Here is a 25,379-nt window from a genome sequence, read left to right on the forward strand (position 1 = left end):
ATAGTCACCCTAACGGTATGTCGTTAATATGACTTTATTTCAACGGTCCCGGGTCTGGGGCCCACCTCGCTTTCGCCTAGCGTGAAGGTTGGGGATGGGGGTCGTGAAGCAAGTTAGTCTCTTTTACGTGAGAGTCCCTCTTCCTTCCCGATTCCTCCTCAGGCTCTTCCTTTGCATGAGTGGGCATTATGAACCTTAACGAAGCAGGTGGCAATGCGGTTGATGTAGGAGGGAGCGGTTTTTTGTTTTTTTTTTCATTCGCCCCGCTTTTTCCTCTGCTCCTGGGAAAAAAAAATTTTTTAATTTATTTTTTATTTTTCCAAACTCTCCCCCATACATATACCGTGATATTTATCAGATATTAACATACATCAGTGGTTCTCAACCTTTTTAATGCCGTGACCCCAACCGGTCGTAAGTCGAAGACTAAACCGGTCGTAAGTCGAGGACTAAACCGGTCGTAAGTCGAGGACTAAACCGGTCGTAAGTCGAGGACTACCCAACCGGTCATAAGTCGAGGACTTTCCCTGCCCGGGAGCACCGCACATGCGTGGTTCCGCCCCCTGCGCCGGCCGAGGCGTAGCTGGCAAGTGGCAGAGACGGACCAGCTGGACCAGCCACCAGCTGGACCAGCCCAAGGGAGGTAAGGCACCCGCTGGGAAAGGGGGAAAAATGGCGGACAAAAAAAATGGCGGACAGCCTTGCTTGGCGACCCCCATGAAATGGTCGATCGACCCCAAATGGGGTCCCGACCCACAGGTTGAGAACCACTGACATACATTCTTTTTTACATTCTTATATATAAGATACTTTGAATGAAATGAATACATGCACATGACTTTTGGTGTTGCTCGCCCGTTTCCCCTTTCACTGCATCCCCACTCCTTCTTCTCTACCTTCTTTCTTGCTCCTGGGAAATTTTTCATTACCTCGCCGAATGTTTCTTTCTAAGTGGAATGCCTTTGTTTTTTTTTGCCATTAATGGGAAATGAGGTCTTAATGGAAGACAAGTTTCTATGCAGCCTTTTCCTTTCTTGTTCTGGGTTTCTTTTCTTTATCTGACCCTTGAGGGAAAAGGTGTAGCAAGTCTTACTCTCCGGAATTGTTTCAGTAAGAGCAAGGAAAGGATTTGCTAGCACAGTGTTTCTCAACCTTGACCATTTTAAGGCATGTGGACTTCAACTCCCAGAATTCCACAGCCAGCATTGCTGGCTGTGGAATTCTGGGAGTTGAAGTCCACGTGCCTTAAAATGGTCAAGGTTGAGAAACACTGCTAGCGTGATGTTCAAGAAGTGGGAGTGGAATTATTGTTTTACAGGTGCACTGACTTTAAAAAAATGTATCTAGAATTAGATAACAGGGTTTGGGCCATGGATAAAAAAATGTATACAAAGAAACACCATCATGCTAGGTCTGTTTATAACAATACATTTTGTAACAATTGCTTTATAAACTGTGGTTAACTAATGCACTTTATGAACTAGGGCACTGAATCTCCTTGCTAGTAATACATTCTTTAAAAAGTAAGAAATCAATCTGTACTTGGTTTAAAAATATATTTGGCTGCTGTATTACAGGATTGTTTAATTCAGAGCAGTTAAGGATCTCCAAATGTTGGTTTGTGTATGAGGAGTCTATTTAGTTGTAAAGTTTGCAGCATTTTTCTTCTCCAGTAATTCTCTACTCATAGTGATAGGATGTGTACTTTTACTGGCCTGGGGAGGAATTTTCTTGGATGATATATGATATTATGGATATGATAGCATGTTGATTTTTTTTTTCTCTATTTGGTGTAAAGAATAAGAATGTGTAAATCATTTACTTATAGCAAAAAATAATTCTACAATAATGTTTGCTCCCTGATGAATTTCTGTGAAATAAAATGTATTTCATTAATTCATCTTTGTAAATTTTTGATTATAAAAATTGATTATAGTTAATATAGATCCATAAGTGAATATATTAATATTAATTAATATTAGTTAGAAGTTATGTATTGTTTATTTACTTAAAGCTATCTTTAAATGCCACTTCCACTTAAAAAGCCTCTTCCCATTTAAAATCTCAAAGCAATTTATAATATTCAAACAGTTAAACATTTGATAGATATTATACAAGATACAATAAAACAATATAGAGAATAAAAGCAGTTATAAAGATGTTTGAAACATTACAGCAGTATTAGCCTCTCCTTTGGATAAATGTTTCTTCACCTGTATCAGAAAGAAAATGCAGACAATTCTGTGCATGCTTTACTAGCATCCAAAATTTTACTTCTAAAATTCTGACTCAGAGACAACATATGCTGTTGTAAATGATTACTAGAAGAATGCTTTCCCTGAAATATTCCCACTTAAAAATAGCTTTGTATAAATATTTTTAAAGCAACATGGATATATGTCTATTTCAGAAGGTAAGCATAAATTGTTTGGACTGTCTATGCATGAAGAGATTATTCTCATGTGACGATAGCAAGAGCATATATTTTTCTAGTATTGGGGTCTCCTTTGGGAAAATCTGCACAAAATATTGTATTATATATCTATATCTCCCTTTTGAGTAGCTTTTTTCTATCTTTTTACCTTGGAGAAAACCTTGAATTTTTAGATATTAAGGAATTTTTGCATAAAAATAGCAAAAAAAGTGAAACATACCAAAATTCATTTCTGGCCTACACAATCCACATTTTATAGTGTTTATAACAACAACACAGTGGCAGGCTAGCACTTGAGAGTGGCATATAAAAAAATTCTTACCATTCTATGTGGTGCAGTCTTCTGTACCTTGATATTAAATAGCTGTGCAATAGAATACATGGGGCATGAAGTACTCAAAGCTATGATTTTTGCTGCTTTGATAACAGTCTCTTGTAGAATCCCCTATAACAGGCATGTCAAACTGCCGGGCCGCGGGCCGAAACCACGCCCATACCATTGTCGGCAATGGGGGAAAAGTTGCGATGCGTCGTGCAATGTCACATGACATCGTGAGTTTGACATGCCTGCCCTATAACTTTTTGTGAAACCTAAAAGTTCCACTGAATCACAGCTGAAAAAGATTGCCCTACAACTTCAAAATGTTCAGAATTACTTAGCTGAATTTGAGGGAACAAGGAGTAAAAAATTATCTCCTTGCTCCACACTAAAACGTAGTTCCCTGCAAGCAAGTGGAATTAATTTGATACCTTTCCTGAAACCAACTGTTCTTCATAGTAGTTCACAAGCTATAATAGACATGGATAGATTTCATTGCATATACTATAATGATTAGAACTTAAGATGAAACTACCAGTTTCAGAAACAGTTTTATAAATTCTCTTCAATTCAGTTTGTCCAGGCAGATTTTAACCTGTGTTTAGCAAGCGAGTTGTTTACATTTAATGGTCAGGTTCAAATGAGAAAGCTGCTGGTCTGTTTTTCAAAAGGATATGATAAAGTTAATGAAATTCAGCTGAGTATATCCATTGAAGAACACCTACTTTTGTGTGTTCTCTCCCTCCCACAACAGTGTATTTTTTTGAGAACCCTGGAAAGATAAAGAGGAAGGAACATTTAGCTCTGTGTGTTTTCTTCTACATTTACAACTCTTAGATACAGCCAAATTATACTTACAAGCCAATTGTAACATTCAATAGGTTTGGTTTTCCTATTTTTTGTTCAGCTTCCAATGTGCTCCATATAGTTGATAGCCCTGTATGGAATATTTTGAGTAGGAGTTATACTGGGGAAGGAGAAATGCATTTCTTACAGAAATATGTATTCATCTAATCTCACTTCTAGATGAATTATTAACAATTTTTATTTGTCAGATGAAAATTTTAGAACATTCTACCTGGTAGCAAAGAAGTAATGCTTATGTTTGGAAATGTTTGGGCCTATGTTGTGTTTAGGACTATGTTTATTTATGAATCAACTCATATATTAGATAGACATTCTTTGTCTTAATTATAGGTCATACCATCTTTTGAATGTGTGTGTGTGTGTGTGTGTGTGTGTGTGTGTGTGTGTTTAAAAAGGTAGGTACTGAAAGCACATTCCTCTGGTTTAAATCTAACGATAATCTGTTGCAGGAATGGCACTCCCATTATCTTAATGGCCCATGTTTTGTTGGATGTTGTCCAATATGTTAAGTTAATAATACCCAGATGCATACACATTTCATGCTGTTTTTGTGATTACCATCTCCATGTGCCCCCATTGTCTTCTGCTTTGAAATATACTTTTGAGAACAGATTTTTATAATCAACTGCAGCATAGAATGAAAATATCTCTTCTATGAATGAAAGCATTTAATATAATGAAAAATATGGTTTCTTTAAAACATATATATATATATATATATATGAAGAATTGTGGTAGCAGAAAAGCGAGGGAATCTATGCCTTTATACCTTTAAATATAATATTTTCAGCATTTATGCAGATTGCGGTGCTTGATGTCTGCAGTTTCATCACAATAGATGCAGTATCTTTTAAATAACAATCCAAATTTTTACAATGTCATGCAACTCAAATATAAAATATCATTGTCGATGGTTTTTTAACATTGGTGGCTAGGTTTACACCTAATACTTAGTCATGGCTTCTTTTAACCATCATAAGCCAAAAGCAAACAAAGCTCCTTATAACTTAGTGTGATTTGTTAATTTAATTTATTAAATTTTTTCCAATTATGGAAATGGAGTATTTGCTCTTAATTTTTTAATGATATGCACTAATAGCAACCAGTAGTATAGAATCACAGTATAAATTTAAACACTTAGCTATGAAAATCAGATAACAAGATTATTTTTAATTTACTATCCTAAAGTCATCATGGCAACATCATCCGAAGAAGTGTTATTAATAGTGAAGAAAGTGCGTCAAAAGAAACAGGATGGGGCTCTTTATCTCATGGCTGAAAGAATAGCTTGGGCACCTGATGGCAAAGACCGGTTCACGATCAGCCATATGTATGCAGATATAAAATGTAAGTGAAAACTTCTGGAGTGGGGTTTGGGGTTTTTTTTGTCTTATCATACGTATTTTCTAAATATTGGGATTTTCAGTTACATTAATTTGGGGGGAAGTTTTATTTTTATTTAGATTTATATGTTGCCTTTCATTCTGAAGCTTTAGAAGGTGTACATCAGTCGTTCCCAACCTTTCTGGCTTGGTGGCCTGGCACGAGGGGAGAGGGGATGGTTCTTTGCAAGTGCGTGCAAATGGAGCTTCACGCGCATGTGCCAGTCACTTGTGCAAGTGGAGCTTTGCACACATGCTCACCCGCTGCTTGCATGGCCTGGTTCCAAACAGGCCACGGCTTTCTGCATCATGCATTGCCATGAAACACAGTCAACCCCATTTGTACTAGCAGAGAAGAAATGAATATTTCTTGCTTTTATGAGGGATCTAAATAAGAACAGGACATACTCCTTTTCGTGCTTAGTTTTTGTTGTATTAATATACAGCATTAAATTAAAATGTGGTGACCTGGTTCATTCTCCAGGACATACTTTGTGAAAGTGTCATTCCGTGTACATTGTTTATTGCACTGCTTATTTTTTACTAAAAGTTATATTCTGATTTTTTACATTGCTATTTATGACTCTTCTATAGCAAAAAATGAAATGCCTTTTTGGTTTGCAACTGGATGACTATCTAAAGAACTCATCAATCGTTAGAGCTGTAGAAGAAAGACTGGGTGCTGCACTTCTGAAAGTTACCATTTCAAGATAGTTGAGCCCCATGATAATGTCACATAAGTGAATGGTGCCATTGTTCCATTTATGTATGACTTGTTTATCCCAGAAGCAGTGCCATTTTCTGGGACTCTAGTGACTGCAAAAAATAAAAGTGGAATCAAAATCAAATAAAGAAATAGAATTTTGGGACTATACGACCTATAACCTGCTCACTTCTGGTTAGGAAAATGCTATATATTCTCCTAGAGAAAGGCTGTAACTTAGGACCATATAAGTAGGGCAGTGGTGGCGAACCTATGGCACGGGTGCCAGAGGCGGCACTCAGAGCCCTCTCTGTGGGCACGCGTGCCGTTGCCCCAGTCCTAGGCCTTCAGCTGGGTTTTATAAAACCTTTTCGCTTTAGACCTCCACCGCCATGTACAAAAAAACCCAAGGTTCAATCAATCAGTCAATTTCAACTTCTTGCTGGAAAAAAAAAAGATCTTGCAAAGTTGGAATTGATTGATTGAACTTTTTAGTCCCACCCAGTCTGCTGTTATCACCGCAGCCACGCCCACCCAATGGGCCAAACCCACCCGGCACCCGACGATACATAAGTGGGTTTTGGGTTGCAGTTTGGGCACCCGGTCTCTAAAAGGTTCGCCATCTCTGATGTAGGGGCATAAAAACAATTAGAAAAGGATTAATATGTTGCTCTTTAAAGAGTAGCAGTTTCATAGAAGAGTTGGCCAGACTTGACTATTGGTTATATTAATTGAAATACATAACATGATTTATGTTGTAGTTTAATAAGTATTCAGGATGATATTCAGGAAATTAAGTGCGATTGTCATAAAAACTAGTTTTACAGTAAAAATGGGAGTGATGGGTAAGGTGGTTTCTTCAAGGCAGATTAATAAATCGTTTGATGTTACGTAATACATGTTCTCTTTATTATAGGTCAGAAAATCAGTCCTGAAGGAAAAGCTAAGATTCAGCTTCAATTGGTATTGCATGCAGGAGACACAACTAACTTCCATTTTTCTAATGAAAGTACAGCAGTAAAAGAACGTGATGCAGTTAAAGATCTTCTTCAGCAGCTGCTACCAAAGTTCAAGAGGAAAGCCAATAAGGAACTAGAGGAAAAAAACCGGTAAGAGCCTTCAATTAAAAATAAACTATTTTGGGTAATCTGTTAATATTATGCAGTAGTAATAAAGACTAATTGTAGTTTAAGCATCAGGAGTTGCTGTACCGGCTAATATACAACCCTTTTTTTTTTCAATGTATCTATGTTCTCTGCAATTAGGCATGGAAAATTTCATTATAGAACAGAAGATGTGACCATTTGATTCTTTGATAAACTCTACTTCTTAATGTCTAATAAGCTTAACAATAAGTTTTAAATATCTTTTTCACAGAATGCTGCAAGAAGATCCTGTTTTGTTTCAGCTTTATAAAGATCTTGTTGTAAGTCAGGTGATTAGTGCTGAGGAATTCTGGGCCAACCGTTTAAATATGAATGCTTCGGATAATTCGGCAGCACCTAGCAAGCAAGATGTTGGCATTTCTGCTGCTTTTCTGGTATGCTCATTGATTTGTTTGGTTTTTTAATAGGATAAATGCAGATTCCTATATCTCTTCAATCACTGATTTTATTTGTAATTCAACTCATACCTTTTGGTAAGTACTGTATGGGTTGAAAGTGGGATTGCTTTTTTAGATCACCTTGTTAGTAATACTTGAAAACCTCTGGGACTTTACAGAAAGAATATAACTAGTGTAATATCTCTGAATGAATGTTTTACTAAAAAAATGCTTTTTAAAAAAATTTGGAAACTCCTAGCATGTTGAATATTGTGTACAATTTTTAAAAGGTATTGCAGATAGTCCTTGATTTATAACCATTCATTTAATGATGGTTTGAAATTACAAAAGCTGTGAAAAACTGACTTACAACATTTCCTCAAAGTTACAATTGTTCCAGTACCACCATCCTGTGGTCATGTGATTGTAATTTGTCTGCTTGGGAACTAGCTCACATTTACAATCGTTGCCATACCTTGTAGTCATGTGATCATGATTTGCAACTTTCAGCTCCATCTTCTGACATGCCTTTCCAGAAGGCCTGTGTAGCTGAGAACCAAGCTATGGATTCAATCCATAGCTCAGGTCTCGGCTGCAGAGGCCTTTCCAGAAGGCCTGTGACTGCGAAATGCAGGCCGGAGCTCCATTCTCAGCTGCAGAATGAAGCTGCTCCTTTGGCCGCAGAAGAAGTGGACTGGCTAGGTGAGGTTGTCGTTGCTGCCGCCGTGAGGTGAATGGAAAAGACATCCCCCCCTGAAAATAAGACCTGGTGCCTCTTTTGGAGGGGGAAAAAAAAAGACCTGGTCTTATTTTGTGAGAAACGTGATACCTGAATGCTAATAATTCCATTTGAACAACAATTAAACTAAATAGGAGCAGAGTCTCAGTCATCTCTACTAAGCTCGAAGCAACAGCAGAAAGGGATGGGACAGATAATTAAAAACCATCCTAGCAACTGCCATTTTAAGTAACACAATGTCACACCTTCCAAAGACATCTGACAAAAGTCTGCAGAGTGGGATGAAGGCAGTGGACAAACCAAAGCTCCTTAAAGTAGCAACAAGACAGTCTCACTCATTCACCTCAAACAAATGCATGTATTAGGGTTGATTGGACACTCAACAGATGTTAAAAAAAATTGGTTGTGTTGATCCAACAGATTTGAAAGCATATTTATCTGCATGATTCAGTCAGGTCCTGTGGTTTCTCTATATTGGATGAATATTCTTAATATAGTAAGCCAGGTTTTAAGGGAAAAAGTTAAGATTTAATTGTATTGATATATTATTAAACCATATTCCAAACATAAAGAATTTGTCTGTGATGAACTTTGGATCTTTGTGGTTGGAATGTTACAAAAAATATATACATGTTCTTGGAAAGACAGTTGTGTATCAGCATCAAAATGTGGCTTGACAAAATGTATGTATTCTTAACTTTTGAATTTACCCTTCATTAATGCAATGGAAAGACTGGAAAATATGATTCTTTGTGCTCATTATTTGTTATTTAAAAATGGGATTGAACTAATTTTTTATAAATATCTTGCTTTATTTTTTTTCTTGTATTTGTATTTTTTCCTTTTTTGTTGAAGTATTTGTAAACTAACAAAAATGATGGGCAACCATTTTGAAGATATTTTTATGTTGTAGGCTGATGTTAGACCTCAAACAGATGGATGCAATGGACTAAGATATAATTTGACTTCAGATATCATTGAATCAATATTTAGGACTTATCCAGCAGGTAAACATATATAATATAATAATAATAATATAATATAATAATAATATACACATTTGTAACATTCCTGTTACACGTATACTCCACTTTTCTTCTGAATTTTAAATGTGATTTGAAAGTATTATCCCTTCAATTAAATATGCCAATTATGCTTTATTCTTTATATCTATATCACTAGGAATATATGGATCCCTCTAAACTACTATACCATATAAAATTGTGCTAAAAGTATGCTTAATAATACTTTAAAATTCCCATAATAATAATGAGGCTGTATAGAGATATGAATTCAAAGAGAGAAAATTGATTGAAAGTATGAGCATGTCCTCTCTGCCCTTCTCAACAAATCCTTTAAAAGCTGTCTGGTCTTAAGCTCACTTTTCCCACTTGAAATACAGGTCAACCTAATGAGTAGTATGATCCATTAATTACCTTTTACAAGAAAATATCTCCACTTGATCTTTTATATCAGCTGAATCATTCATTTGGCAGGTGTGCAGGTGTATATGGAAGTGGAGACCGAGAATTAATCCAGAGTAATTTTATTCTGTTTCATTGTGGGGCAAACTCTAAACAAGGATCCTGGTCAGTGCTTTCAAAGACATTGATGGAGCCTTTCACGAGTTGTACAGCCACACAATTATTAAGCAGAATGTAGAAGCACCACAAATGGTTGAAGTTTGGAAGAGGGGTTCAATAGTGGAAATTCTCTATCCCAGATAGAGAATTCCTTGCAACACAGTTTATTCTCCTGGACTAATTCCGGACTAATTCCAGTTTATTCACGGCTTGCCTGCTGTGGTTTTTTGCCATGCTTGATAACCACCTCCCATCATATCACGGACAATCTCATTGGGAAAGTTTCTGGAGTGATCAAGCCAAGAAGCAACTTATCCAAACCATATGCCCCAACAGGCACCGTAGATGTATAAGATAGTGAATGTTGCTGTTGTGGTGTACAGTGATGATAATGTCACTCTACATTTTGAGCATATGGTAATAGTAAATGTTAGAAAAAAGAGCCTGTCTATCCCTTAAACTGAAGACTCTGATTTTCAGTGCCGAAATACTCAGTTCCTTTATGTCGAATAAAATACCATATTTGTGTCAGGGAACAGTGCTAAAATCCTTGTTATTGCGTGCTGAATGCTTTTTTATTTGATGTACTGTTTCATTGGAAATTCAATATTTTAAGCTGATTAATGAGTTTGTGATTACATGGTAACTATTAAGTGTTAATTTTTGTGTTTGTTATAGTAAAACTTAAATATGCAGAAAATGTTCCACACAATATGACAGAAAAAGAATTCTGGACTCGATTCTTCCAGTCTCACTATTTCCATAGAGATAGATTGAATGCAGGATCAAAGGACCTTTTTGCAGAATGTGCCAAAATGGATGAAAAGGGTATGTGTATGAGCATTGTGGTAGTTCTAGCTAGCTGTATTAATTGTAAAAGAACTAAACTATATGTAGTATGAGACTTTAGAAATACATATGTGCAGCTTCTTTAGAAGCAAGTGAGTAGGTTCTATGAAGTCACCAAGAGTTCAGTTTTATAATGGAAATTACTCAGATGTAAATCCTGATTTTAGTGATATTCACTGCCCATTTTTATATAGGCAAGGATAATTTTTTTCCCAGATTTCTTTTGTTTTATGTCTATTTATCTATTTGTGTATCAGAAGAAGAATGGAAATTAAAGACAGCATACAATGATCTTTGCAACCTCCTTCAGAAAAGGTTTCCATAATTTTGAGTCAGAAAATGCTAATACACCTGTAAGAAAACAATGGACAGTCAAAATTATAAACTCATTTTGGAGTGTCTTAACTGTATTACGTGTAATAAAGCAAAGTTGGTTGACTTACAAATTAGTCCAAAAAGGAGAGAAACTTTAAAATTTATGCATGTATTTATTTATGTCCCATCTTCTTTATTTTATCAATAACCCAAGATGGCAAACACACCTAATGCCCCTTCCTCTTTATTTTCCCCACGACCACCACCCTGAGAGGTGGGTTGGACTAAGAGAGACTGACTGGCCGAAAGTCACTCAACTGGCTGTCATGGTTAAGGTGGGATTAGAACTCACAATCTCTTGATTTCTAGCCTGAGGCATTAATCGCTAGAGTTGTCTACAAAACACTGGTCCAGTTTGCATGTATGATGGACTGTAGTCTGTCATGACGAGAATGGCATATTGCTGCTTCCATCCTCTCACGGGTCTGGGTGGAGAATATTCGAATCATCTCCTTCTATTCTTGGTTATTCACAGTTGATTGTTTCATGTGAGAGTTGGGATGCAGGCATGAGGAAAAATCTCTGTGTTTCCATGAACATAACCATTTCTGCCACTCAGAAATACATCAGTGGATTCTCCCTAGTATTTAACGTTAAGTATATTATAATATCATAAACCATTATGAAATAGTACTCCATGAATAATTCTAAATTATTCATGGAATACTAATACTATGACAGTTGTTCCTGTGACCTATATTTGCCAATAACCTCTTAGAATACAGGTAGTTCTCGGCTTATAGCCATTTGTTTAGTGACCAAAATTACAGTGGCACCAAAGAAATGATTTTCAGCTGTTCTTTGCACTTATGACCGTCTCAGCATCCCCACAGTCATGTGATCAGAATACAGGAGCTTGGCACCTGGCATATATTTACAATGATTGCAGTGTCTCCATAATCATTGTGATCACCACTTGAGACCTTTCCAGCCAGCTTCCAGCAAGCAAAGTCAATGGGGAAAACCTGACTCACTTTAACCACCACACTCGGCGACTGCAGCGATTTGCTTAGCAAACATGACAAAAATGGTAAAATTGGGCATGACTGACTTAACAACTGCTTTGCTTAGCAGTGGTAATCCTGGTCTCAATTGTGATTGTAAGTCAAGTACCACTTGTAATAATATCTGTGGAAAGTTTTGGTATTATATGCGAGGGGCCATAGCTTAATAATAAACCCCCTATTTTTTTGATCCCTAATGTTCAATCTCTAATGTTTAAATAGAATTGCAAAAGTTCCCTGAGACTCTGGGGAACCATTTCCTGACAATATTATTAAGCTAGACCTTGAAAAGGGTATGTTGGAACAAGGCAATGCCGTGTGCTTCTTAAGGCTTTCAAATAGTTTGTCCTTATCTATCTGACCCAACTTAAATTTGGTTCATTTTTTTCATAGGGTTAAAAGCAATGGTCTGTCAAGGAGTGAAAAATCCTTTATTAGATTTAACTGCCTTGGAAGATAAATCATTGGATGAAGTAAGTAGAGGTGATTTGAAAATATAACATAAATTCTATACTGAGGGTAAGCAGAAAGGTTACTCCAAAAGATTCATAATTAATTTAGCCATGACAAATGTATTTTTTCTTCTTTCGTAAATGATAGCCTTCCTTATCCATTTGGATCCTCAAAAATAGATGAAATTATCTTTACATTTTGTGGGGATATTCACTCACTTCTCAGTTGCTCATTGGAGAATTTGCAGTGAAACTCTGTGGGCTTTTTCCAACATATGCTAGATTTGATCTGAGTGTGTATCACACATTATCTTATTCAAGCATGGATCTTTAAAAGATACCGGTTGTTAGAAGGCCTTGATTAGGTAAATTTATAACATACTGCTGATCCAAAGAAAATGTTATGCATCAGTGTAAGTAAAACCCAAATTGGCTTATGTTTCATTTTTATAAGAACGATATTCACATTTCTCATTAATTTTATTGCAACATCTAAATCAGGGGTGTCAAACTGTCGGCCCGCGGGCCGGTTTCATCATACCGAAGCCCCGCCCACCCCATTGCTGGCAATGCAAAAAGAGTCGCGATACGTCACGACACGTCAAAGTGACGTGGCGAGTTTGACATCTGTGATCTAAATGAATCTCACTAGTTTAAAAGCAGTTTGATAGCTTCAGAAAAACATTTCTCGCTGAGCAATTTTGAATAATAATAAATAATATATCACTTAAGAAAACTTGGCTTTAATTGCACATAAATAGAAAAGGTGTAGTAGATAGGAACTTTAGAACTGGATTTTTTTTTCATAATCATATACGCTTTTAAATAGTGCTGTTGATATTGTTTCAGCTTGATCTATTGTTTCAGCTTGATCTTTGTTCAAGGCAGAAAAAATGAATTCCTGTGAAAACTGTCAAGTTTACATGGGTACAGCCCATATTATAATTAGGTCTTCACCTGTCATGAGTCAACATATCTTTTAGGGTTTGCTTATTTCTTTGTGACAGGGTTACGGTATTTCCTTGGCACCATCCACATCCAACTCTACAAAATCAATAAAGGAAAGTAGCAACGCAGCTATTATAAAACGCTTTAACCATCATAGTGCCATGGTCCTTGCAGCTGGGCTCAGAAAACCGTAAGTCTCGGCACAGAACAAATCTAGATATGAGGACTCTGAGGCTGGGAATTTTCTGCCTTTGTATTGTCATGAAACCTCCTGAGCAATGATTGAATAATGTAGTTTTAAACTGTGGCATACTTATTATGATATAATTGGGGGGGGGGGAAACAGCTCACACCTTAAATTGTCATTTGAAAATCATTGTTGTTTCTTCTCCAAACACCTCTCAAATAAACACCCCTCAAATACGGAAGATTAGGGAAGATTTTCCAGAGAAAATTTGAAAGCACAAGGGGAAGGATCAATCCCGTAGTAAGAAAGGAATGAGAAAAAAAACCCTCTAGCATTTAGTCATGCATATACTTGCAAATTATTTTTATTGATTAAACATGTAAGACATCCCTTTTCAAAACCTGCCATACAGTTATTATAATGTTGCTAATATAACTAAAATAATTTAATTTAATTAAAAATTATTTTATCTATGCTTAAACTTTTTAAACTTATGAAAATATTTCAAAAATCGTAAAAGTAAAACTATTGCTCAACTTTAGCATTTCAATTTGCAGTTGGAGGATTGTGTAACTGCATTATATTTCTCCCATAAATATTCCTCTATATATGAATTCTATCACATAGGAAATATCTCAGAAAATATAACACTTTTACCCCATTGCAATCAAATGATTCCTGATGGCTTATAAGCTATATAAACAAAGAGCATTGCCTTGGTAATCCCATCATTCTTTGCTTCATGTAATTCAAATCAGACCAGGCATTTGCTGATCCAGGCACCAAAGATCTAAATCTGCTTATTCATATCTAAAATAAGTATGTCACATGCTGTCAGACAAGTATTGTTTAGCTCTGGATTGCTTGGTATTTTCTTTTGACATTTTGCTAGGGACAGAAGGATGTACAAGTTAAATATGTATAAGACAGTCAGGCTTATGCATAAATTGGAACGATGCCTTTGGCTAAAACAGGAGTCTAAGGGAAAAATCACATTTGTTTGATCTTCGAAATGTAACCCTTTAAAGCAGGGGTGTCAAACTCAATTTCATTGAATGCTGCATCAGCATTGTGGTTGCCCTTGGGGGGGGGCAGGTGGGTGTAGCCAGGGTGGGTGTGGCCTACTAGGTGGGCATGGATGGAGTGGGTGTGGCCTACTGGGTGGGCATGGCCAGCTCTACATCGTTTGCGTCAAGGGTGCCTGTGGGGGCCTGGGCAGGAGTGGGACAGATCTGAGGGTCTCTGGCAGAAGGGGGTGGGACCGGGGCAAGCACCAAGGCATGGTCCATTTCTTCATTCCTCACAAAGGGTGACACCTCCCCAGCATGCACCCAGGGGGCGGGGCTGACACAGCGGGCTGGTTCCTCGCTGTTTCTAGATGGCCTTGTGGAGCTAAGACTGAATGCGTTTCAGCATAGATGGCCACCACAAAATTGTACATTGGCTCCCGGCCGGCCAGGGCCAAGGCAGTGGGGGCCGTTCCCTCACTGTTTCCAGGGTGGCTTCGCGGGCCACATGAAACCACTTCACGGGCCGCATCCGGCCCCCAGGCCTTGTGTTTGACATGTCTGCTTTAAAGCATTGTATAAAACTAATTCAAACTTTGTGAAGTGTGTTGTGTTCTTTAAAGGAAACGCAGTGTTTGGCCAAGAGAGCTAGGAGTTGATTTTAGAGTAAATGTTGGAGGATAATTTATAGCTCTTGTTCTTACCGCACATTTTTGTTCTGCATGAATGTGTTCTTTTCCATCTCCTCCTGTGGATATAAAATGTGCATAGAGGCATTTCAGACACGCTCCCTTCTTCCCAGGGTCAGTGAATATTCTGGAATGGCACCCCATGAAGCTTAAAAAGCTCTTAACTAGAACAAAACAAATCCTTCACTTACCCAACTTTCCCATTTTACAAGTAGAGATGTTTTCTGCTTTTATTCAAAAATGAATGGGTTTTATTCGTTCATTGTGCCGATTTACTTAAATATGTGTCACATATTCAGAGACAAAGCAATTGTAAGTACCTTTTTGTTTTCAGAGAAGCACAAAATGATCACTATAGTGAGACCAACAGTATGGATGGAAACTCTAGAGATTCAGATATCTTTCAGCCACCAGTAAAAAAGGTAAGAATATCATGCAGATTTATCCTTTTTTAATAATGCAAACCTTGTTTCTCATGCTAGGTTTTACAGAGCTCTGATTATGTCATCTCTTGTAGGTAAAGCTGCAAGAATCTATTGAATATGAAGATTTAGAAAACAACAACAGCATTAAAACTATTGCACTAAATCTAAAAAAATCAGATAGGTAGGTTTTGTACATTGTGTTATTTTTAGCAAAATATTATTTGCAAAATTTGTTGTGTGCATTGGTGTCTTTTGAGCATCTCAAAGAAAACACCTTGACAAGATAAACATATTTCTCTTATAATTGCTGCCCTTGAAATAAGGATAAAATCACGTATTTACAGTTATAATTTAACAGACAAAATAGGCTGTAAAAGAGTCGTGATAATAGTGCACTAAATATTGTCTGTGAAAATTGATATAACCTTTGATACCTTGCAGTGGAAGAGACACATAAGAAAAAAGAAATCTGGAAAAAAATCCCCTTGCCTATATAAAAATGGGTAGTAAATTCCCCAAAAAGAGGATTTACATCTGAGTAATTTTCATGATAAAAGTTTGCTATAGCCCTTGATATACCTTGCAGTGGAGAAGACAATTTCTTATGTGTATTTATCTATTTGTGTATCAGAAGAAGAATGGAAATTAAAGACAGCATACAGTGATCTTTGCAACCTCCTTTAGTAAAGGTTTCCATAATTTTGAGTCAGAAAATGCTAATACATCTGTAAGAAAACAATGGACCAGCCAGGATTATAAAGTCATTTTGGAGTGTCTTAACTTATTACTGTATGTGTAGTAAAATAAAGTTGGCTGACTTACAAATTAGTCTAAAAGGAGAGAAATGTTAAAATTTATGCATGTGTTTATTTATTCCTCATCTTCTTTATTTTATCAATAACTCAAGATGGCAAACATACCTAATGTCCCTTTCCTGCTCTTATTTTCCCACAACAACCACCCTGAGAGGTGGGTTGGATTCAGAGAGAGGGACCGGCCCAAAGTCACCCAGCTGGCTGTCATGGTTAAAGTGGGATTAGAACTCACAATCTCTTGGTTGCCCCATTTTACGATCTTTCTTGCCAGTTATTAAGTGAATCACTTGAGTTGTTGTTAGTAACATAGTTAAATGAATCTGGCTTCCCCATTGACTTTGCTTAAGATGATCACATGACCCAGGGATACTGCAGTGGTCATGAGTCAGTTTCCAAGTGTCTGAATTTTGATCACATGACCATGGGGATGCTGCAACGGTCACGAGTGTAAAAAATGGTCATATGTTGCTTTTTTCAGTGCCGTTGTAATTTGAACAGTCACTAAACGAAGTGTTGTAAGTTGAGGACTACCTATACCAGTGATAGCGAACCTTTTAGAGACCGAGTGCCCAAAAACCGCCCTGGCCCGCCCCACTCCACCCCCACCCTGCTCTGCCCCCCCACCACCCGCAGGGCCACCCATCACCTCCACAGCCCGCTGGAGATCACCCAGGCGGCCCTGCAGCACCATGTTGGCCACACCCTCCGCCCGCGCCCCACAGCATCATCTGCATGCAATGGGGTATGAGGGTGGAGTTTTGTCCCTGCTGCCCAGCTGCCATGTGTTTGGCTGCGCTGCTCCATGCGGGCCATACCCAGGGGCGACTCTCCTCTGGGGGGGGCTGCTGGTGAGGAGGGGGCCATGGGAGCAGGGCTGGGGCAACGGCATGCATGCCCACAGAGAAGGCTCCGAGTGCCGCCTCTGGCACTTGTGCCATAGGTTTGCCACCACTGACCTATACTATATTGTCTGCATAAGGCAATACATTTCTCAATCAATTTAGTGATGAGAGGTGAAAATCCAAGTTCTAAGCAGCCCATTATGGGATTTATGATAAAAGTTTTATCATTATCTGCAGTTTTGCCGCCCTGTCTGAGTTGAGACAGAAATGGCCTGCATCACATTTTCAAGAAGGTGCAAGAGAGAGGTTGATTGAAGAGGCTTCCATTTTTTCCCACAATTTGGCCTGAGAGGTGGAAAAGTGCAGATGTAGAATCTAGAAGTACTATATACAGAAGCCCTGAAGAAGTGGACAATTTCTCAATGCTGAAGCACTAGGAAACAGTCAACAATGAATCAATGCTCCCTGAGCCAGCCTGTTCTTCCACTAGGATGTTTTCTAATGCCAGGCAATTATTTGGTTCCAGTACAGATATCTGGCATAGAATATACTGTCTGTGCTAAATGAGCTAATACGTCCATAGTTTTCTGAATCATCTGTCCCATTTTTAGGATACTAAAGTCTTAAAAATAATCTGAAAAAACTGAAAATTAATCTTTTATTCTCAGAATGTTAATTATAACCTCTTTTCTATTCAACAGGTATTACCATGGTCCAACACCAATTCAGTCACAGCAATATGCAACGAGCCATGATATTATTAATTCTTTGTGTAGTATTAGAGACGAAATGGAAGGCTATGTACCCAAATTAACTCAGGTAGGATAAAAGAAAAGCACTCAAAACAGTATCCTTAGGGTATTCTTCAGTACCCTATTCTTTGAGGTATTGCTTGAAACTGCTTATTTATATACATGACTGGAGGGAATGTGAAATGGTTTCAGAATTATTTTCAACAAGCATGGGGTACTTGGCTTGCAGGCTAGAGGAACTGTTACTGTCGAGATTCCTGTAGTTACACATACTGTATAACCTATTTTTACTTATTTATTTATTCGCCATTAGTACACATATTTTATTGATAACAGTCTCAACAAGTTTCACTACAGAAAGCCAGCTTGGTCTAATGGTTAAGGCACCAGGCTAGGTTCTCGTATCAGACAGATTAACGTTTGCTTTTAATTTGATGGATTTTAGTTATGCCTTATGTTTTAATTGATTATATTGAAAAATAACTTGGCAATAATTAAGAGATGAGGTATTCTAGCTCTAGTATTTGTAGGTACAAAAAAACCCTGCCACTTTAGTAGTATAATAACTATCACAGCTCTTATGATTCAAGCTCCATGGTCAACTTTTTTGGTTTTGTTGTAATACAAAACTAACTGATTTTTTTTTTTTAACTATCCTTCCAGGTTCTCTCAAGTGGTGCTGCCAGTAGTACTATCTCAGCCCTGTCACCTGGAGGAGCACTTATGCAGGGTGGAACACAGCAAGCCATAAATCGTAAGAACTTGATATCTTGGCTTATTTGTGGCTAATCAATTTGCAAAATCAACTCAGATGGTCATGTCAGTACAGTTGATAAATCGGTCTCTTCAAACAAAGTTGGGAAAATACTCAGAACAGGACTTCTGAAATTTGTTTCCAAATTCTTAAAAGTAACTCCACTCTTAAGAGTGATGAGCAGAATACCAAATCTGTTCATATAGTATTTTTAAACATTCTCTTGGGTTGGAAAGAGTAAAATGAGAATTAAAATGCATCGTTATACAGTCTAACTTTAGTTTAAGCGTTGACCACATTTAAAATCATTTGCTATTCCTCCAGTTTCTAATCTGCGGCACTGAGAGCAAATTTAAATTTTCAAGCATTCCTTATTACATAATCCTCCACACTTACTTCAGCATACCCAAAATAATTTCAGAGCCACCCCATAACTAGTTTCTCTTCATATAGAGTATCATCTAGTCAAGATGTATACAATATGGACTTCAAGCCAGCACTTATTTCTACCCGGGGAAAATTTCCCTCTAGCTGATGGGGATAGTAGTGCTTTTCGCCAAGTCCTTCCTTTGTCTTGCGATTCTTGCTGTGTATCCTACAGAGCAGAGTAAATTGGTGGTAACCTTCTTTCTTCCACTGGAAACCATTTGCTGAATCAAAAGCTTTTTGTGACCTGAAAGAAACTCAGTGTCCATGGAAAGAAGATCTTAAATGGCACTGTTAACCTGAGAGCTAAATTTTTTGAGATCTTGTTAATACATATGACAGACCTTTTATGACTCTGTGCTTCCTTCCTTTATGTTAATTGTAGAGATGTTGCCAAATGATGTTCAGTCTGAACTGAAGCACTTATATGTTGCAGTGGGAGAGTTACTACGACACTTCTGGTCCTGTTTTCCTGTTAATACACCATTCCTGGAAGAAAAAGTAAGAAGAATCTGCATTAAGATTAATCAGTGTTTCATAATGGCAGCAGTTAATTTAAAAACAAACATGCCCCTTATAATAAATTATATAAAAAATATTACAGAGCATATGGGCATTGATATGTATGGCTGTTTGCGCTGAAGAGAAACTTTGTATTGGGGGTAAATTTAATAATTTTCTAGCTTTTTGGTCACATTTTCTAGTTGCTGTTCCTTGCTTACATTGCAAAAGTTTCAAAATTGGAGTGCAATATGTTACAGAAATTATTTTATCTTAATTGGACACAAAGCCTGGACTGTATATACAATGTAGACCAAGTGCAATGCAATATTAGGTATGGCAAAGCAATATATGCATGGGTTACGTTTCATCCCAACATGGACCTGGAGTAGGCAGTGGTGTTCTAGAGTAAGCAGGAAAAACAAAGATCCCTGAAAAAGACAGCAATTGAAGAGATTTCTAACTTTTCTAAGTGTGGGAAAGGGGGATGAGGGAGCTGACTGAGCACGCAAAATGGAGAAAGCAGACATGGGAAGGGAAGAGCAGGAAGCTCAAGTTAACATTGTGCATCTAAACCAGTGGTTCTCAACCTTTTTAATGCCGCGACCCCCCAACCGGTCGTAAGTCGAGGACTAAACCGGTCGTAAGTCGAGGACTACCCAACCGGTCGTAAGTTGAGGACTTTCCCTGCCCGGGAGTGCCGCGCATGCGTGGTTCCGCCCCCTGCGCCGGCCGAGGCGTAGCTGGCAAGCGGCAGAGACGGAGCAGGCCAACCACCAGCTGGCCCAGCTCAAGGGAGGTAAGGCACCCGCCGGAAAAGGGGAAAAAAATGGCGGACAGCCTTGCTTGGTGACCCCCGTGAAATGGTCGATCGACCCCAAATGGGGTCGCGACCCATAGGTTGAGAACCGCTGATCTAAACCGTGCAGAGAAAAGAGAAGGGAACAGGGTGAGCCAGCCGTCCCCTATTCCCCATATAAGACCTCTCCAGATTTGGCTCACCTCAAACCTGGAACCACCAAGATTTCCAGGCTTTGATTTGGCTGAACCACAACTCACCTACCAACCTGGAACTTTCAGACTATAACATTTTTGTTCTATGCACAGAACAACACACAGCTTTGTTTGATTGGATACCCATGATACTTATTAAAATGTATCTGTTAGATTCATAGATATTATTTTTGAAGGAACTGAGTGATTTAAACCAAAGAGACCCATGTGATTATTTTTTCTATCTCCTTTCAGGTTATAAAAATGCGGAGTAATTTGGAAAGATTTCAAGTTACAAAACTCTGCCCATTCCAAGAGAAACTTCGAAAGCAGTATTTAAGCACAAATGTAAGAAAAAGCCATTCTTTTCTTTAACATGTATAAGATTAGTAAATTGCTTTGTTCATAAATAAATCAGCCAATCTTAATGGTTATTAGAAAATAAAATGGCTAAATTAGTGAGACTTTATAGGTTTGGAAGCTTTTAATTGAATAAGTGTTTCTAGAGTGAATAATCACTATAGAGTCATAGGAACATTTCTATAATTATTATAATTAGATATAAGATAATTATACCTTTCATTTCTAAAATTTCCTATTGAAATTTAGATGACTGGTATCCACTTATTATTGGGTAGTTTTCTGTAGATTGTCTGGGGGCGATTTTGATCTATCCATTGTCCCTCAAGAGAGAGGTGTTTGATATAGGTTGAAAATAAATATGGTTCCCTTTCCTACTATTTTAAGAAGTGTCTTCATATTATATGCAGTTGTTAGGCAGTGAAAATATACTGTATGGCTTTAAAATGGCTAAAATAGTAAAAATCGTAGGTTGGTAGAGAAAAGTCTTCAAATCTACCTTTATATATTTCTTAATGTTGCTTATTCATTGTGGCACATTCTTTTGTAGTAGCAGCATTTCTTTTTGTAATAAAGTTTCTATTTTCTTTTCAGCTGGTAAATCACATAGAAGAGATGCTTCAAACAGCCTACAATAAATTCCATACATGGCAGTCCCGACGTATGTTTAAAAAAACGTGAAGACCACAGTGTTTCCAACGGGACAAGTTTGCAATAGCTGTAGGAGCACAACTACTAACTGTGTGTAGATCTTACAGAAATTGCAGGGGATGCCAGCATCATAAGGACCCTTTAAAATGATGCTAACTGAGCTTGCACCTTTTGCAAAGAGAACAGAGGTTAAACTTGAAAACAAAGGAGTTTAAAGGAACCAAATCGGAAAAGCCAAGTGGCAAATACACACACACACAAACACATACACACACAAAGACACTGTTTACTGCAGTTACTCAGGAACTGCTTTTGATTTTCATAAGAGCTGCTTTCTGAAATAAAAACTTTAAAGAGATGTGTATTAATAAACTCCAAGGTCGTTCACCTAATTTTTTAAAATGTATGGCACAGGGTAGAACTTAACATTTCTGTTAATGCTGTCTCCTAGCGTTTTATTGATTTCTGTTTGTACTTTTAGAAACAAGTTTAAAATTTTACACGGATTAACTGTTTCAAGTTCTTAAGGAACTTAGAGGCAAGAGGACAAGTTTTTGTCATGGTTTCCTTATAAAATCAGTCAATGCACAGAAATACTTAGTGTTTGAAGGAGACATACTTGCAGGCAGTGCAGAATTTTATGCAGAATTTTCACCAGCCATTGTTTGCATGTTTTCTTTGGAATGTGAGTGTGTGCTATTACATTTTTTTTAGCTTCATTTGGAAGTGAGAAAGTCATTTTTAATGTAAGTGTAAACACTTACAAAAATAATAACTTTTATACTTTTCACAAAAACAATCTTAAATGTGCTTTCTTCAGTTCTTTCCTGATGACTGTTAGCGCTGTATTTGGCGACTAGATAATCATTGAAGAGTGAATATCCCATATCTTTAAATATATTGGGAATCCTTACAACATTTAGATACAAAAGAGAGGCAGTTCACTCTTACCTAAAATGTACCTGCCGTGTATTAAATACTTGACTTACTGAAGCAAAAGTAAACTTGTTTTGCATAATCTGTGGAGTCAGACTCCTTATATTTGTTGTCTTAATGTCTTCCTCATTAACACTTCATTCTTGGACCAAGCAAATGGCTTAGCTTATATGTAATAAGATGTGTTGAAATGATGAGCCAGAGGCTTTTGATTGCATAAACAATTTTACTGGCAGATGTTGGAAATGTGGGACCCTTCTGTTATATTCATGCCCCTCTCCATCAAAGAATACTAGAGTTGTATTACTAATTTACAGTGGATTGACATGGGGGGTTGCTACCTCATCTCTATACACTGTAGCACTGATCAGTTTGTGAGCTGCAAGAGTTACTCCTTATATAAGAGCATGTACTTATATACATGCTCTCGGTTTATGCCAGTGATGTTGATTCATTGCAACAAGTAAAACTTTAAGCAGCTACTATTCTATACTATGGGATAGAGATGTAAGGTATCAACTTTGAATTTGATACTACTTTTGTTTTCAGAGAAGCTGCATGGTATGTACTACAAAATGATACTTGCATCCACTTGTCCTTTCAAAAAAAAGTTCCTTTGTATTTTACTTCAGTTGCCCCAGTTAAATTGATTTGTGAAAAGCTGGAATTAATCATGAAAAATAAAGAATTGATGCTGCTATGGGAATATCATCTTGCTGAAATATGATTCTAATAGTATATGATTACTTAAATTTATTTGGATAAGTTAATTTCTGGTGTCCTTGTCATTATGCCCCAATTACAGATTTTACACACAAATCTCAAACATTACCTCTGCAACAAAAAGCAAGTTGAAACAGATTCTAAAGCAAAAGTGTTTTGATGGAGGTTGAGAGCTAGATTGACTTTTACCAACATATTCTAGATCATATTAGATCTGTGAAGACATACATTTGCACTGATATATCTTTGAGCAATAATTAAATGATGCAAACTATGTGGGTTTAATCAAAACCTGTTTAGGCAGATAACTAGATTTATAGTCATTTAGCAAAATATGTACAACCTTCCTGGTCTTTTATTTAAATGTATAGGCTTTGAAGAATAACTACAGTTGCAAAAATATTAAATTTTTATCTATATTATTCAACAAATAAGAACCATTAGATTATTCTACCAGAAGGTGGCAACAGCAACTATTTGTCATTCGATTTATGAACAGCTCTTTTCTACATTTGCTATCTGACTTGCTGATTCCATTTCTGCTGAAGCATGGTCTAAAATAGATAAATGATTTGAATATTAACCGTGAAATGTCTTTTGCTAACCATACAAGCATTTAAATCTGAACTTATATTTAACAGAAAATTATATAACTTGTATCACTGGCATTGATAAAAACTGTAGAATAAATGTCAATTCTCTACTCAAGTGTTTGCTGGTGATTTAGGATATATTTTATGATTTTTCTTACATTCAAAGTTCTAAAATCATGTAACTCAGTGTTTTATGCATCTGAATATTTTAGAAAGCTGATTGTTTCTAACTGACTTTCAAATTGAAAAAAAAGGTAGGAATCTATTTCTTGAACTTTTCTATTTTCTAACTACTACTTTAGATTTAAAAAAGTAACATTGCATTGGCAATCACAAGAACTGCGCTAGTTAAAAATTGTTATATCAGAAGAAATATTTTCCAATTTTTTAGCTATGCCACTACTTAGGAATAGACATTCTGTGATTTGGAATATTTGAGTTAGGAAAGTACCACTAATACACAGAGGCTAGCCTACATTATTGCTCCATCTGCCCTTTAGCAGATTAGATTAGATTTAGATTAGATCGATGTGGTTCCCACCCTATTGGCATTCTGTAAAGCCTTGGAGACTCAGTTCTGGACCTCAGGATGAGATGGATGTGTGTGTGTATGTATGTATTTCTATCTGTACATTGTGCCTGGATTCCATTTTGCTTTAATTTCTATTGTTCTTTATGCTGCCAGGATTGTTTGACCTATCCAGTAGCAAAGAATGAGATGGAAAAAGTGCTCTTGACAGATTTTGCAGACCTTCCTGAAAACAGCCTATTCTGAGAAGACATTAAGAGGCTTTTATATTCTCTTGTCTAAGCCCCAGACTTTCAATAGGCACCAGGAAGTCATCATAAAACCCCCTTGACAAAGCTTAATCTCTTAACAATGTGAAACTTCTTGTGAGAACTAAAAGGCTAGATAAAAGGTGGGAATTGCCCTATAAAGTGCAAGGCTGGGAATTGAAGGCTTCATGGTAAAATAACAGGGATAAATCATGCCATAGCCTTTGCATAATCATGGTCTTCAGACAGCAGCCTGGTTGTAGGCTTTGGGATCTTATGTAGAGTCTCAGAACATTTTTAATTGGGGCACTGTGGCTAGCATCATAGTCTGCCTCCTTATTTGTAATTTCAAATATGTGCCTGGTAAGTAATCCATGATTGGATTCAGGGTTTGAAGTTTTAAGATTATTCAAAAATCTAACAATCATCCTGAAATTATAGCTCAGTGTGACTTTTTACTTTCTCTGGGAAAGTAAAGTGGGAAATGAAAGGAATCATACAATAGATGGAACCCAATCATATTTTTGTAGATGAATTTATAATTTGATTCAGTCTTAATTAATTTGCTCTTGTAGTCATTAGATCAATTCATTAATATGTATGCATCTTTTTTCCAAGGAGCTTGATGTACCACCTTCAACTTGTCTTCGTAGCAATCTTGTGAGCTGATAATGTTACCCAACCAGGTTGCTTCCACAAATATCTTTGGATGGCCAATAATGTTAAATGGTTGCTGAGCTTTTCAAAGCA

The 25,379-nt window shown here is 37.1% G+C and overlaps 2 protein-coding genes across 2 annotated transcripts in view; one reads left to right on the top strand and one right to left on the bottom strand.

Annotated features, from left to right (window-relative positions):
• Window positions 1–187, bottom strand: part of HPS5 (HPS5 biogenesis of lysosomal organelles complex 2 subunit 2) — a 42,341-nt gene extending 42,154 nt beyond the window's left edge. Inside the window, exon 1 of the mRNA XM_029284800.1 lies at window positions 128–187. Coding sequence (XP_029140633.1) covers window positions 128–187 — 60 coding nt within the window. The remainder of the gene's footprint in view (window positions 1–127) is intronic.
• GTF2H1 (general transcription factor IIH subunit 1) lies at window positions 1–23,947 on the top strand. The gene is made up of 15 exons (XM_015819613.1): window positions 1–15; window positions 4,809–4,967; window positions 6,622–6,814; window positions 7,083–7,245; window positions 8,901–8,994; window positions 10,249–10,398; window positions 12,192–12,271; window positions 13,258–13,388; window positions 15,416–15,503; window positions 15,599–15,687; window positions 17,865–17,982; window positions 18,579–18,669; window positions 19,481–19,596; window positions 20,845–20,937; window positions 21,544–23,947. The coding sequence occupies exons 2-15, from the start codon at window positions 4,814–4,816 to the stop codon at window positions 21,628–21,630; spliced, it is 1,647 nt and encodes a 548-aa protein (XP_015675099.1). The 5' UTR covers window positions 1–15; window positions 4,809–4,813; the 3' UTR covers window positions 21,631–23,947.
• The last annotated feature ends 1,432 nt before the right edge of the window (window positions 23,948–25,379 follow it).

This window comes from Protobothrops mucrosquamatus, unplaced genomic scaffold (assembly GCF_001527695.2).
Source record: "Protobothrops mucrosquamatus isolate PMUCROS unplaced genomic scaffold, P.Mucros_1.0 scaffold959, whole genome shotgun sequence".
In the NCBI taxonomy this organism is placed as follows: Eukaryota; Metazoa; Chordata; class Lepidosauria; order Squamata; family Viperidae; genus Protobothrops; species Protobothrops mucrosquamatus.

Excerpts from the sequence above, each read along its gene's own strand:
- GTF2H1 (XM_015819613.1), top strand. The coding sequence starts at position 4,814 with ATGGCAACATCATCCGAAGAAGTGTTATTAATAGTGAAGAAAGTGCGT. Across the intron at positions 15,504-15,598 it reads TTCAGCCACCAGTAAAAAAG|GTAAAGCTGCAAGAATCTAT; the intron begins GTAAGAATATCA and ends CATCTCTTGTAG. Across the intron at positions 20,938-21,543 it reads AGCAGTATTTAAGCACAAAT|CTGGTAAATCACATAGAAGA; the intron begins GTAAGAAAAAGC and ends TTTTCTTTTCAG.